At 35.9% G+C, this 13,910-nt stretch overlaps 1 protein-coding gene across 14 annotated transcripts in view; it reads left to right on the forward strand.

Moving 5' to 3' along the window:
* SYNJ1 (synaptojanin 1) overlaps positions 1-13,910 on the forward strand; it is a 67,294-nt gene that overhangs the window by 16,798 nt on the left and 36,586 nt on the right. For 12 of the 14 annotated variants that reach the window (XM_014938138.1, XM_014938139.1, XM_014938140.1 and 9 more), the window contains exons 5-11: positions 1,397-1,480; positions 2,271-2,332; positions 2,924-3,020; positions 4,284-4,453; positions 6,451-6,532; positions 9,576-9,728; positions 12,846-13,011. In XM_014938138.1, coding sequence (XP_014793624.1) covers positions 1,397-1,480; positions 2,271-2,332; positions 2,924-3,020; positions 4,284-4,453; positions 6,451-6,532; positions 9,576-9,728; positions 12,846-13,011 — 814 coding nt within the window. The remainder of the gene's footprint in view (positions 1-1,396; positions 1,481-2,270; positions 2,333-2,923; positions 3,021-4,283; positions 4,454-6,450; positions 6,533-9,575; positions 9,729-12,845; positions 13,012-13,910) is intronic. The other 2 variants (XM_014938141.1, XM_014938143.1) reach the window with 1 other exon arrangement.

Here is a 13,910-nt window from a genome sequence, read left to right on the forward strand (position 1 = left end):
CAAGCAAGAGATTTTTGGCAAATATAAGGTACCTTGCAATTCAGGAAAGATAAAATCATCCCTACGGTTACTTAATGAAGCTCCTCTGAAAGGTAGTTTTTAAAGCCACTGTAGTTCTGCTGCATTTGATTGTGTATCTTTGCCCTTGTTACAAAGAAATGCAAGAAGTTGTTAAATCATTCTTTGCTGGCCTTTTTTTGCTCACTTCTTACAATAACCTAGTTACCAAGATCTTGTTCCTGCAACTGTATTCATGTGAGTAGGTATCTTTGGTTGACTCATTGACTGATTGCAAAGCCTGGGTGGTTCAGTAGGATTTTATCCAGGAAGGGTTTTGCTTGTACACATCTGTCATGGTTTAGCCCCAGCCAGCAACTAGAACCACACAGCCACTGGCTCTTCCCGCCAAGAAGGGTGGAGGGGAAGAGGGGGAAAAAAGGAGGGGAAAGGGAGGAAAAAAAACCCCACCCTCCTGGCTTGAAATAAAGACAGTTTAATAGAAACAATAACAGAAAAGGAAAAGTAACAACAACAATAATAATAACAGGGGTCACTTTCACCTCCTGGTGAATTGGCACTGTCCCAAGCAGTGATCACAGATTCCCACCTCCCAGCTAAACCCCACTTATATACTGAGCATGACATATATGGTATGGAATATTTCATTGGCTGTTCCATCATTCTCTCTATTCTTTAATGTGAAACTGAAAAAAGTCCTTGAACAGTGTAAATATCACTTAGCAACAACTAAAACCAAAAGGTATTATTGACATTCCTTTCACAGCAATCACTAGAAAGAAAATTAACTCTTTCCCAACTGAAATTGGGACAACATCCAATTTCAGGAGTTTAGTCAGAACGCTGTTGTTACAGTTTCTCTGTCCAAGTTTCCTGGCAGCCTAATGTCATTAGATGACTGTGACATATCATTCCATTTAAAGTTTCCTGTCCTTTGTACTTAACAGACCGTTGTATTTTGGATTCTGATACACAAATCTGTGCAGGTGTTCTGAGTAGGCTGTTTTTATTTTCTGTTCATTGATGTACATTTTAACTGCTCCTACAGGAAGGTCTTGCCAAGTTATTTAAAACCAGTTACTCTTAGCACAGAAGTCATTCAGTCCAAATAATAAAAGCTTGCTGGATTTTCTTAGATGTTGTGAATCATGATTCTGCAAGGAAGCATGGGATTGCCAGGACTTCTTTTATGAATTTTTCAGAGGAGATAGAGAGAAAAGTCTAGAGAATATAATATTTTAGCTTGTAGTGTGGAATATGTAATATGTAAATAAATTTTATTACCTCTATGTTTAGCTAAGGCTAAGAAACCCAAAACCTTACACTCTGTAATACCTATTAATACCATGCTTTTTTTGTTTGTTTGTTTTCTTAACAGGTCATATTTTTAGATGACTCTGTGTCATCTTTCATACAAATTCGAGGATCTGTTCCATTATTTTGGGAACAGCCAGGCCTGCAGGTAAGCAGGGGATAGATTTAATTATACATACAATTCTTATTCATGTATTTTTAAACAGCTTACAGTAATGTTTAGGCTCTTCTGCACAGTTACCTGTCAGGATGAGGTTATCCTTTGGAAGCAAGTTGGTGCCATTGTTTAGTTCACCAAACCTGCTACTCTTGAGGCTCTGAATGCTGTTTCTCCACAATATTTGACAGTGCTTCTTAGATGTTTTCTTTTTGAAGTTCTGAGTTTTTCTGTTTTAATTTAAATTACTGTTTTAAAATAGGTTATCTAAGGGCACCCAAAGAGACTGTTTTCTTCTGAATTGGTCCTGAGGATAAGTCTTTTCAAGAAGTCAATATGGATCAAGAGTTACTGTAATATAATTTTATCCCAGTTTTCTTGAAAGAGGGATTGTATCAGCAGCTACTACTGTGATACAATTTTTACAGGGAAGGTTATAAAGATTTCATGCCTCACAGAGACTCAAAGTTCTTCAAGCTAGACATATAAGCATTTTGCAATAGAAGTGCTGAAACGTTTACATGCTTTTTACTCAAAACAAAAAGTAATTAGATGATATGACTAAGTGCATTAAATTTGTAAAAGTGTTTTTTAGAAAAAGAAGAGGAATTTAAGAAAAGCCTTTAAAAAGAATGCTCAACACAGCAAGCAGAATTAATTTTGGAGATTTCATTTAGCAAGTGAAATGAATTTTCAGATCATAGTTAGGATCAAAAGTCTTTGAAGAATGATTGATCAAATGTGTAAAGACAAATAATTTAATGTAATCTTCATGTCATAGGTGGGATCTCATCGTGTCAGAATGTCAAGGGGTTTTGAGGCGAATGCACCAGCTTTTGACAGGTGAAATGATGTCTTAAATTTTTTTTAATGCACTACAAACCTCTGATAACTGATACATCAGAGGGATGGAGTGTGTTATTCCAAACGGAAGCCTTTGTCTATACAAACGTGTGATTCAGCAAAGTAGCAAACTGCCTGGGCAGCTTTTTCAAAATTCTACGGGATTATTTGTGTCTTTGAGTGCTTTGCTGAAAAGTTTGAAGACAATTTAAAATAGTGAAATATTCTGTTAAATTGAAAACAAAAAATGTAGCATGTTTACATTGAATAACCTGTATTTGTCAGCTGCTGTATAAAATTAAAGTTTCTATTTTGATTCTATTCCTGCCGTCACGCTTCAGCTTCACAGCCTTAAGGTTTTATCTTGTATGTTGTTAAATTGGTGCTATTATCCTAATTAAATAGCAGTCAGTGGTTGTATGCTATTACTGAGTTATATTGATTTGCTTGGACATGACATAATAAAAGGCTTGCAGCAATTATTAAAGTACCCAGTACACTTCTACAGTGTCTCAGTCAAGTGTTGCAGGTGTTCATGTTAATTTTCTGCATGGCAGAAAATGAGCGTGGAATTTTTCTTCTGTTTAACAGGCATTTCCAAACTCTTAAAAATTTATATGGCAAGCAAATCATTGTGAATTTACTTGGGGCAAAAGAAGGGGAGCACATGCTCAGCAAAGCTTTTCAGGTGCGTATGACAATTCTTTCTCTGTGTATCCTTGGAATTTGCCTGTTTGCAATGACTTCAAAAAAAGAAGCAGATAAGCTATGGAGCAACTACCATTTGTGGTATAAATTGTATTTATCATAAAAGCACTGCTTACGATACATAACATGAAATTAATTTTTAAAAGGTCTGTATATAATTAGTGTTTGATTATGTTCAGATTGGTTACTTTTCTGAAAAATTGTAACAGTAACAGACAATGTTTAGGGATTTTCAGTTATATAAAAATAACTTAGTGGCTTATTTATAAAATGAATCTTTTTTGCACTAAAAATTGGTGAATAAATAAATGATACTTTGTGGTATTTAATACTGTGATGTTTCTTTTAACAATATTTCCCCTGGGATTCCTGGATATATTCCTTAATATTTTGAAAAAAATCACAAATCAGTTTATCAATTTAAACGTAATAGCTGCTTCATGGTTAAATGGAAACGTTTGTTCAGAAGATGTTAACTGTAAGTGGCCATTTTCATGAACTCCCACTAGCTAGGTTAAAAATAACTGTCACATTGTAGTCCATAAATACTGGCAATTTGAGAAGTTCTCTCTGAAGCCAGAGAACATGTCAATAGCCATCTGTTGTTTGCCTTTCCCTTCTTCCTTTTCCCTTTGTATTATAATGGATGAATATCTTAGGCCATTCACTAGTATCTTTTCTGTATCCAGCTGTCCTGGTAGGAGACATTACTGCTTCCAGGTGCATATCATAGCTTTGCCAACAAAGATTGTGTGAGCACTTCAAGACTTTTCAGGGAATATTAGGGAAAGTTTTGCTCAAGCCACCCTCCACAGCAACCTAAATAATTTGTCTGGGTTTTTTCAGCAGTAGTTTATAGTGTTTACTCAGTCCCCGTTGCTGGCAGGTGTATCTAAAATGGTGACTGTTAGCAGAAAGCATTGCCACTGAAATAGCTCTTTGCAAATCAAAGCATTTTAACAGTAGAAGAGGCTGCAGACTGTCTTGGGGACCTCTAGTGTAATAAGGAAAAACCTGACTGTGACAAGAAATAGAAAAAACAGAAGCAAAATACTAATCTGTTCTGAGTTATGTGTTGAACAATAGGGATAAAAATGGTTTCATTTTACCTAAGAGAAAGCATGTAATAAACCAGATAGCTAATAAAACAGCTTTAATATATATTTGTAGCCTTTTACTTAGTTTATACTGAGTTCAGGTACTGGTATATTTACACTTTTTTCTTCTCTTTTTACAATGTCAGAGCCATTTGAAAGCATCTGAACATTCAGCTGATATCAAAATGGTGAACTTCGACTATCATCAAATGGTTAAAGGTGGAAAGGCAGAAAAACTACACAGTGTGCTTAAACCACAAGTCCAGAAATTCTTAGAGTGTGGATTTTTTTATTTTGATGGAAAGGAAGTTAAAAGGTTTGTGTTTATAACTTCTGTAAATTTCTTCAAACTAAATTACGACTCTGGATGCTTTTGACCCCTTAGCAAAAGGATAAGAGAAAAAATGTTACTTTTGTTATTGTGTTTTTATTGTATCTAAGATGATGCTCAGCCAACAAAATATGAGCATTTACTCATACTCATTTACTCACTTTTACTTTATTAAAATTTTGCCTCATTCTGTATATGTTCTAAAATCTTAATGGAAAAATCTCTCTGAGATATTGATGGGGCATGACTTAATTTCAGGCATTTGACCTCACAATTTTGGTGAAATTGGGTAATTGTCCTGTTTTGTGGGTGCACATGGGATTAAAGAATGAATATTTTTCCATCTTCCTGCATAATGCTATTCATATTTTCCTCCATGATGGAGCATACCGTGTTCTGTTTGTTGTAAATGCTGGTGTTGGGTGCAGTCTTTTCCTAAATCTGTTTGCACTTGGATCCCCATTTGAGAGATTCAGTTCTCCACCAAGTATGAATGGGATGCGTGGTTTCTGCCCTGCTCTGTACTTCCCAGTCCTGCTCTACTTGTACTTCTGTCCCTATTTGCTCACCTCTCTTCCTAGAGCAAAGGCTCTGCTTATCTCAGCAGGAAAAGGGAAGCAGGGCTAGAAATAGGCAACATTCCTGCTCCTCTCCCTTCCACACCCTTCCTCCTTTTAATTAATACCAGAGCAAACTGCTGAGTGAGGTTCTCCATGAGAAAGAGAATTGTTGAGTGAGGGGATTGTGCCACGTACAGTGAGAGGAGAGAGGAGAAGAGGGTTCCTGTGCCACTCTGTGCTCTAACCTGGCCATGGGAGTAAATCCCCCAGAGGCAGGTTTTAGTAGATGTGAATAAGATTAGATTTAGTGGAGGGTGCTTAGGTAGCATCTCCACCTCAAAACATCACTAACCATTCTCCAAAAAAGCTTTAAAAGTAGTGTGACTGTTCCTGTTGGGAGAACACCATTTGGTCTTGATGGAGAACAGAATGGAAGCAAAATAGGCTGTGACTTGTGATATCTTGGAGAATTGTGTTAATAATAAGATACAGTGGCCATTTTTATAAATTTATGGACCATTTCCTTTGGAGAATGCCAGGGGGTTTCCGTGTTTTTTCATAGATAGCAAGTTGCTTTGTATTTCAAATCAAATAGAGAGATAGTAATGAAAAAAATAAACCTGGAGAAAAACTTTTTACAATTTATGTTTAGATCTCTGAGTAAATGTGATGAAGCATTACTGACTTGGTTGGACAAAGTGCATAGTGGGAATGATGAAAGTGAGGAATAAGTGTGTATCACTGGGAGAGCCATCAGAATTTTGTACTCATAGCCAGGCAAGAAAAACTTGGATGTTGCCTAATATGGTCCTTCTTGAGAACTTTATAGCACGAGTCAATGGGCTTCTCTCAAAGAAAGGGGTGCAGTTCACAGTGCCTGAGGACCTCAAGCATCTGTTGAACTAAGGAGGAGAGGCTTATTTTTCATGAAGTAATGAGGGGTTGAAATTGGCTTTAGTTTTATCACAAATTCCTGTTACTTTTAGTTTAGTTAAACAAATCCTAGAACTGTCCTATTTTTTTTTCCATTTTTGTTTTAACTAAGTGTTATTATTTCCCCCTGAGATTCTTGAGAAGCGTGTTAGTTGGATTGTTTGAAAAGAAAACATAATCCTGTGTAACACTTTAACTGAGAAAGCAAGGAGAACTGAGAAAAACTGAAGAAGAAAGACCATGTTATTTGCAGAAAATAAATTAGTTTTGTATAGTGATCACTGCTGCAAAATTCACTGTTGTTGTTGGAGCTAACCCTCTATTGCTGACGCCTTTATAAACATACTTGCGATGGCAGTAACATTGCACTGACAATACCCTGATTTACTGTTCTGGTTCAGATCTTGATGTCCCTGTCTTTGTTGATGGTATGTGTGTTAAATGAGTTATTTCAGTTGTTTTCTCTGTCTCTCATTGTCCTTGGCACAGATCTCAAAGCGGTACTGTCAGAACAAACTGCTTGGACTGTCTGGATAGAACAAACAGCGTGCAGGCTTTCTTTGGCTTAGAGGTAGGAAAAACAGCGTCCAGATACACAACTGCTCCTGATGCTTCTGTAGCAATTAGGCTGTAAAATTAGCATTACCTTCCCTATGCAAGATGAATAAAAATGTTTTGTAGATGGCAGTTTGATTTATAGCGTGGTATTTTTCTTGTTCCAGATTTTAGTAGCTAGAGAAGCAGTAATTGTGTAGTAGTTGTAATTAAACAGTAGTCATGCAGCATTATGAAAAATGTTCATTCTTTTTTAGGTGTCAGTTTCTTCTCTCTGTTAAAGTTCAGGCTTGCAATTCCAGAAGAGGTAGTAGTGTTGCAGTCCTTCACAAAAACACTTGCATTCACAGTTACTTTATTAGATGAAGTTCTTCAGCATATAGGATTAGTGTGCATCTGCCAGCGCTGGGTGTTCGCATCTTCACGGCGCTGTGCTGTGAATTCTTTATGGGACCATATTATAGAATCATAGAATTGCCCAGGCCAGAAGGGACCTCCAAAGGCCATCTAGTCCGACCTCCCCGCAGTCAGCAGGGACACTCCCAACTAGCCCAGGTTGCCCAGGGCCTCGTTGAGCCTCTCCTTGAATATCTCCAGGGAAGGGGCCTCAACCACCTCCCTGGGCAACCTGTTCCAGTGCTCCACCACCCTCACAGTGAAGAACCCTCTCCTAATCTCCAGTCTAAATCTGTTCCCCTCCAGCTTGAAGCCATTTCCCCTCGTCCTGTCACTGCAGGCCTTTCTAAACAGGTTCATCATGATTGAGGCTTTGGCCACGCTCCCATTGAGAAGCTGGAAATTAACCATGGGATTCAGTCCTCCTGCAGGGCTGTGCTTCAGCATATTGGCTTGATATTGAAACCAAGGTTCTAGGCTGCAGGCTCATGCAGTGGAGCTTGAAATCATGAACCTGACAGGAATTGACGGAGTATAATAGTACTGACTGGGCTAAGAGAGTAGCTCTGAAAAACTTTTGACAGCTCCACTCATCTTAATAAACTGAGTTTGACTCCTAAAGATAAAATATTTGTCATGTTTAAAAATGAAAAATTATGGGTGCTGTAACATCAAACTAAGTAAAAGGATTATTCTTTTGTTTTCTGAATTTTATTTAATTAAAATGCTCTTGTTATAGTGTCTGTAGGAGGAATTTCTATGACAACTGCAAAATCCAGTGACTATAGAGCAAATATTTCTGATTCTGGAATATGTAGTGCACAGTTGCCAGTTCGTTGGTGTGTTAGTCAAACAGAATACCCTCATGCAAATACTCTGAAAATTTTTCTCTTAATTTTCAACATCTGTACATACTGTGGCAGATACTACACAATTTAAGAGATCTAATACATTTTTTTCTCCATTGTTTCAGCTCTGTGTGTACCATAGGGGATCGCACCTTTTAATTATTAAAATTTAGAAAAATAAGAATATCTCTTAGTACCTGATAGTTACACTAATTCTGATGGAATTTACAATTCTTATTCTTTTCTTTAGTTCACTGTGTGTTAAAAAGAATAGCGGCACGTTTTGAAAGCCTCAGTGCATTTTATTGCAGTTTATTGTAGTTTGTGTATCGACTTTACCATAGGAGAGACAAATGATTACCTTAAAGCCTTTCCTGGTCCTAAATCTGTTTGCTGGTGTTTAACATTTCACTGTAGATAGAAATGCAAACTTTAGGTAAGCAATTAGGTTATCTTAAATGAGCCATAAGATACATTGCCACTTGTATTTTCCTGATAATACAGTAGTTTTCTATGGCATAAGAACAAATCTTTATACACTCTTAATGTGTATAGTACTTATATGGCAAACTTAGCTTTACAGCTCTGTTTTCCTTTCTTATCCTTTTAAGAACTGGATTAAATATAATCTTTTTTTTTAGACCACGTGTGCCAAATTTTTCCTTTGTGAGAGCTAAATAATGATTTCAGCTAGAATATGAGAGCTGAAAGTATAAAACTAATTAATAAGAAGGAAAATTATAAATCCTCATGAGCTGCCTACTTAATTTTAAAATTCTATTTAAATGAGATACCTAAATTCTTTTTTAACATGGTAGCATATAACAAGTACTGAGCTCTGGATAACCACCTAAATTACAAGATGAAGCACCCAATTTCTGAAGCTTCTTTTCTTGTTTATTTCTAGTTAATTTTGTCTACAAGTTTCCTGTTGCAACTTCCTGTTGCCAAACCTTCAGAATTTTGCCTTTATGTCATTTTATGTTCAGCATTTTAGACTCTTCCTTCTTGCCACCTCAAGGTTTTAAAGATTTTTAAAAGCTCCTGAAAGTAGCTTATTTATTTATTTATTTAAATTTATTTTCATTATTATGCTGGTAGCCACAATCACTAGAAACTTACTTGACTTTTTTAAATAGTCATGATTCCATAAACCATGATTTCAAACAAGGTCCAGTGTCCCATTCTGCATCCATGAGCATAATGCTACCTTTAAGTAATGTATTTAAATGTAAAATGATAAATTCATATATAATATATGTATACAATTTAAATGCATTTAACATAGAGTGTGCATTGTGGAAAATTAATTCAGGTATATTGATTGTAAGGGTAAAGAGGTAAAGATTGCAGTGTGTCACGTGAAAACAGAGTGAATGACAGAGCCATTGCTGTTTCACTGATCACAGAGCTCTATTGCTGCTGCATTTGATACTAGAGGTCAGTGTGTTTGGGATTACACTTTTTGGGAAGATTATGAATTGCTCTAATTCTAAATTATCTAAGTAGAAGGACTTGAGGATCAGAAATATAGCTTACCTTGTAACTAGTGAATTTTTAGATTAAAATATTTGCAAATCAACTACATAATTCTTTTCCTATGTTACTACCTGTCTTTATAAGAAAATGAAATGCTGGTGCTAAAGTTACATGTACAATGCAACCTTTCAAACATGACATGACATTGGTTTGTTCAGAAAGATACATATAAACCAAATTTTTTTGTGTGTATATATGCTGAAAAAATATGATGTACCTTTTAAGAAATACATGTAAAGATTTTTCTTTTACAAATGTTGTCTTCAACTGTTGCAGATGCTAACAAAACAACTGGAGGTATTAGGATTAGCTGAGAAACCTCAGTTGGTTACTCGCTTTCAGGAAGTTTTCCGATCCATGTGGTCTGTGAATGGTGATTCTGTCAGTAAAATTTATGCTGGAACTGGAGCCCTTGAAGGAAAAGCTAAGGTAAAGTTCATTTTATTAAAAACTTTAGCACTCTTCAGTGTGAATAGTGATTTTCTTTTTTAAAATGTGCTTTTGTGGTAATCCTAAAAAGACCAACCAAACAAAAAAATTAGTATAAAAAGGTTGATTAAGGTGACAACCAGATCTTTTTCAGTACATCCTTTCTCAGCCATGCCCATGCCTCCCAGATAACACCATTCTGTAGGAAAGGATGAGGCTCCTTTATTTCTTTTGATCATAGTTCAGAAAAATGTATATTCAAATCAGTTTTAGTTTCTTTGAATAATTTCATTTTTCTCTCTGTTCCTCTATCTCCTATTGTTTCAGTTTCATTCACTATATCTCCTTTGTTTTAAAATCTGTTTTGCTGGACGTTGTTGTTCATGCTTTTAGCATTTGTTAACAGTGTTAAAATTAAACAGGTTGCAGCTGGGTGGGTTTTTGTGTGCATGTTCCTCAAGCTGTTTCTTTTTAGTTTTGTGATTACTGAAAAAAAAAAACAAAACCAAAAAACCTAACAAATTCTGTTTCTACCTTGCTTTCTAATATTGTGGTAACAATTCCATACTACGTGACAGCATAATGCTCTGTTTCTCATCAACTTGTTTTGGTTTTGATGCCTGAGTTGTCCAGGTTTTCTAATGCTGTCTTTTATTTTTCTTCTAACAATGTTGCTTTTTTTTTTTGTTTCCATAATTCTCTCTATCAGTTGGTATCTGTCAAGACAAACAAATCTTCAACCATAGCAATTTTTGCCCTTAGTTCCTTCAAGAATTTCTTTTTGTACCATTCTTTTTATTCAGGAATGCACAGCTTCTCATGCCATATTATGTACTTAGTACTCATAGTCAACTGTTTTGTTCTTCCATCACTTGTTCATTCAAACCATATCAGGATCCTTCTCTGCACATGTACAAAAAACATTGCAGTAAGCTACATAATAAGAAAATAAGTAAAATAGACTCGGTGCTTATTCTACCCTTAATTGGTACATACAAGATTTGTTCATTCAGGAGTTGCTTGTATTTTAGTATAGAGTGGAATTTGGTTAAAGATGTTTAGTTTTATTTTCTTACAAAAATGTCACCCAGACCATCAGGAAAACTACAGTAAGTATTTAATGGGGTGTCTCCCCTTCTGACTTTCTCATTCAACCTTACTTGTTTCTTTTCCTAAATTAATACTTTTCTGCCATTCATTTGGCTACTTAGTTTTTTTTCCTTTGTAAAATGCATTTATTTTATTTACACTTCCATATTTAATCTGTCAAATATATTTGCTCTGCTGTCTTTGTAATAATACAGAATAGTCAATCGTTGTCCCAGGCATCCCTACCCCAATATAACTGTTAATTAGTATCGCATCTCATAAATCAAACACAGCATCCCTGATAGAAGTTTAATCTATTCAAAGAGGATCTTTAATGCTTGCAAAGCCATATAATAACTGCCATTCTTGCAATGAGACTTGACCAGGTCACTACTTGATACCTTCTTGAGTACTCTGATAATACATTTTTACATGTAGTTTTTAAGTTGCAATTCTTATTCTCCTTTCTGACATGAAAAGTTTGATGTTTGAAATGCTTCCATTTCTTGCTTGTCAGTTTGATTCTTCAGAGTCCAAGAGAACTTAGAAGTAAAAATACAGAAATTTAGAATAGGAGAAAAACTATTTTAGCCTTCAATGTCTTAATGTGCGTTTCTATACTGAGAAACAGTCCTTTTTAAAGTATTATAATACTTGTTACATCTAACTCCTTACTTACTCTTTCTTTTGCTTTCTCTGGGTTCCTTTCAATTAATTGCCTGATATGTGAATGGTGAGTGTGTTTTTTTGGATCATGTCATAAGTTACACATTTTCTGACAGAAAGGGAGCAGCATCCTATTAAAATCCTATTGCAATAGTATGCTCCCCAACACCTCATCCACATTGTCTTCCAAAAATCATGGTCCCAATTTACTGCTACTTATCCTTGACAAAATAATAGTTTCTTTCTTGTCTGGTACTGTTCATAGATCTAAATGATAGGTTGGGTTTGTAGTTTTCTTAAGCTTTTGCCTTTTTTTCTTATGCATTTAAGAGACTTTCATGAACAATGCAAGCTGTGAATTTTGAGGATTTTTTGTAATAATATAATACCATACAGCATCCCTGATGGGTTATAGTCTATATTTCATGTAAATGTAATAGCATGTGTTTACATACACCTCACAGACAAAATGCACATAAGTGCTTCAGACACAATAAACTCTGTAATTAAGAAAATGTCTCTGTGAAATCATTGTCAATGCTGCGTACACAGATTAACACTGCTGTTTTTTGACTTAAGTATGAGACTGCATGACCTGTTGACTACGTTATCCTCTAGGTGTCTGACCCACAGAGAATATCTGTAGTAGCAGTACATCTCTTGGTGATTCTTGTTTAGTTCAGGCAGCTGGACACTGTTCTTTTGGAGCACTGTTCAGTCGTGCCACTTGTGTGCAGTGTGTGCAAGGACAGGGCCTTCATACGTATGTAGCTATAGATTACTGTATATGTTTTTCCTGGGATACTGCATGAGACTGGCATGATATTTTAAAAAGTAAGGGGTCTTAGTAAGTTGAAGCTATCCTTTTTTTAACATGGGTATTTCAGAACATGAATTCTGAACTAATATGTTCATATGTGCATATACATACAAATTCATGTATCATGACATTTTGACTCACGTGCTTGCTCATCTCTCACTATTTGGGGAAAAGCCCAAAATCCCATATCACAGTCTAAACATAGCACTATATCAATTTAATTTTTGAGGACCAAGGATTTAGGGGAAAAAATTATTCCCCTTCCCGCAGTATTTTGTTTAATTTAAATAAGTTAAACTGGAATAATCTGGTTATATACGCCTTGAAGGTATTTCTGTGTTGTTTAGCATTTGGGGTGGGGGCTGGGGGGGAAGCACACAAAATACAGTAGGCTCAGAAGACTTTATTTAACGCTTAAAGAAGGGAAATGCCTTACATGTTAAAATCATTAATGCAGTTTGCAAATTTATTACTGAATATTGCTAATGTTATTGTAAGCAGTGTCCAACATAAAATATTTTATACGTGTTCCTCCCTAACAGGCTGGAAAGCTGAAGGATGGTGCTCGTTCTGTGACCAGAACGATTCAAAATAACTTTTTTGATAGCTCCAAGCAGGAGGCCATTGATGTTTTGTTATTGGGAAATACCCTAAATAGTGATTTAGCAGATAAAGCACGGGCTCTCTTAACCACCAGCAGTTTACGCGGTATGTGTCTTTCAGGATTTTAATCTGTCTGATAACTATTTGGTGTAAGAAAGCTTTATGGAGTCTGTTTTCAAAGCAATGTTGGAAATTATAAATGCTATTTTGTGTTCTGTTGGCTGATTGAAAGATGAAAGTTACTTCTGCTTTACTAATATTACCAAACTAACATGCTGCAGTAATTTCTTTACTGTTTATATTTTGTTGATGTCTGGTGGAGTAATAGGTAAATATTTGTGGAGCATATTTGTCTGGACTTTACTGTAGATACATGTTAGATATGTTCTGTTCAGTTCTTTAAATCCATTTATAGCAAGCGTTAATCGTAACTGAATTTTGGGGGGAAAAAATCCTGATTTATTAAAATATTAGGGGGAGTTATTTGCTAAATGTCTTTCTTAATTGGATCTGTCACATCAGTGAAGAAGTTCTCACCAAGTTCTCAAGCTTAAGAATGCTGGTATTTATCTTCATTTTGGTTTCTAAGGTACTGAGCAACAAAAGGGGTTGGTAATGGAAGAAAATTTAATATAATAGGAGCTATCAGAAAATTCATGATCAATGATTTTTCCATCACAAAATGTTTTTTTGTGAGGAGTCTTTCCCAGGAACATGTGCATCACAAAAGCTCGTCAGGCTGTGGGTGGAATTCTAACATCAATATCAGAGAGTTTTCCATAAGAAACTCTGCTTAGGCAGAGTATCCATGTGGGACTTGGGTTGTCTGGTTACAGGAAGGTGGTTCATCTATTAACAGGGAGCTGAGCCACAGCATCCTGCATCCCCAAACAGAAGTGTAGCCTACATGGTCCCCAGGACTAGAGTCATGTCCCATCTGTTCTGCAGGTCTGATGGGCAGGGAAATAGTAAGCGGGCAAGGTGAAGAGCTGTGTTTAGGCTAC

Source organism: Calidris pugnax, unplaced genomic scaffold, assembly GCF_001431845.1.
Source record: "Calidris pugnax isolate Ruff unplaced genomic scaffold, ASM143184v1 scaffold25, whole genome shotgun sequence".
NCBI classification, from domain to species: domain Eukaryota; kingdom Metazoa; phylum Chordata; class Aves; order Charadriiformes; family Scolopacidae; genus Calidris; species Calidris pugnax.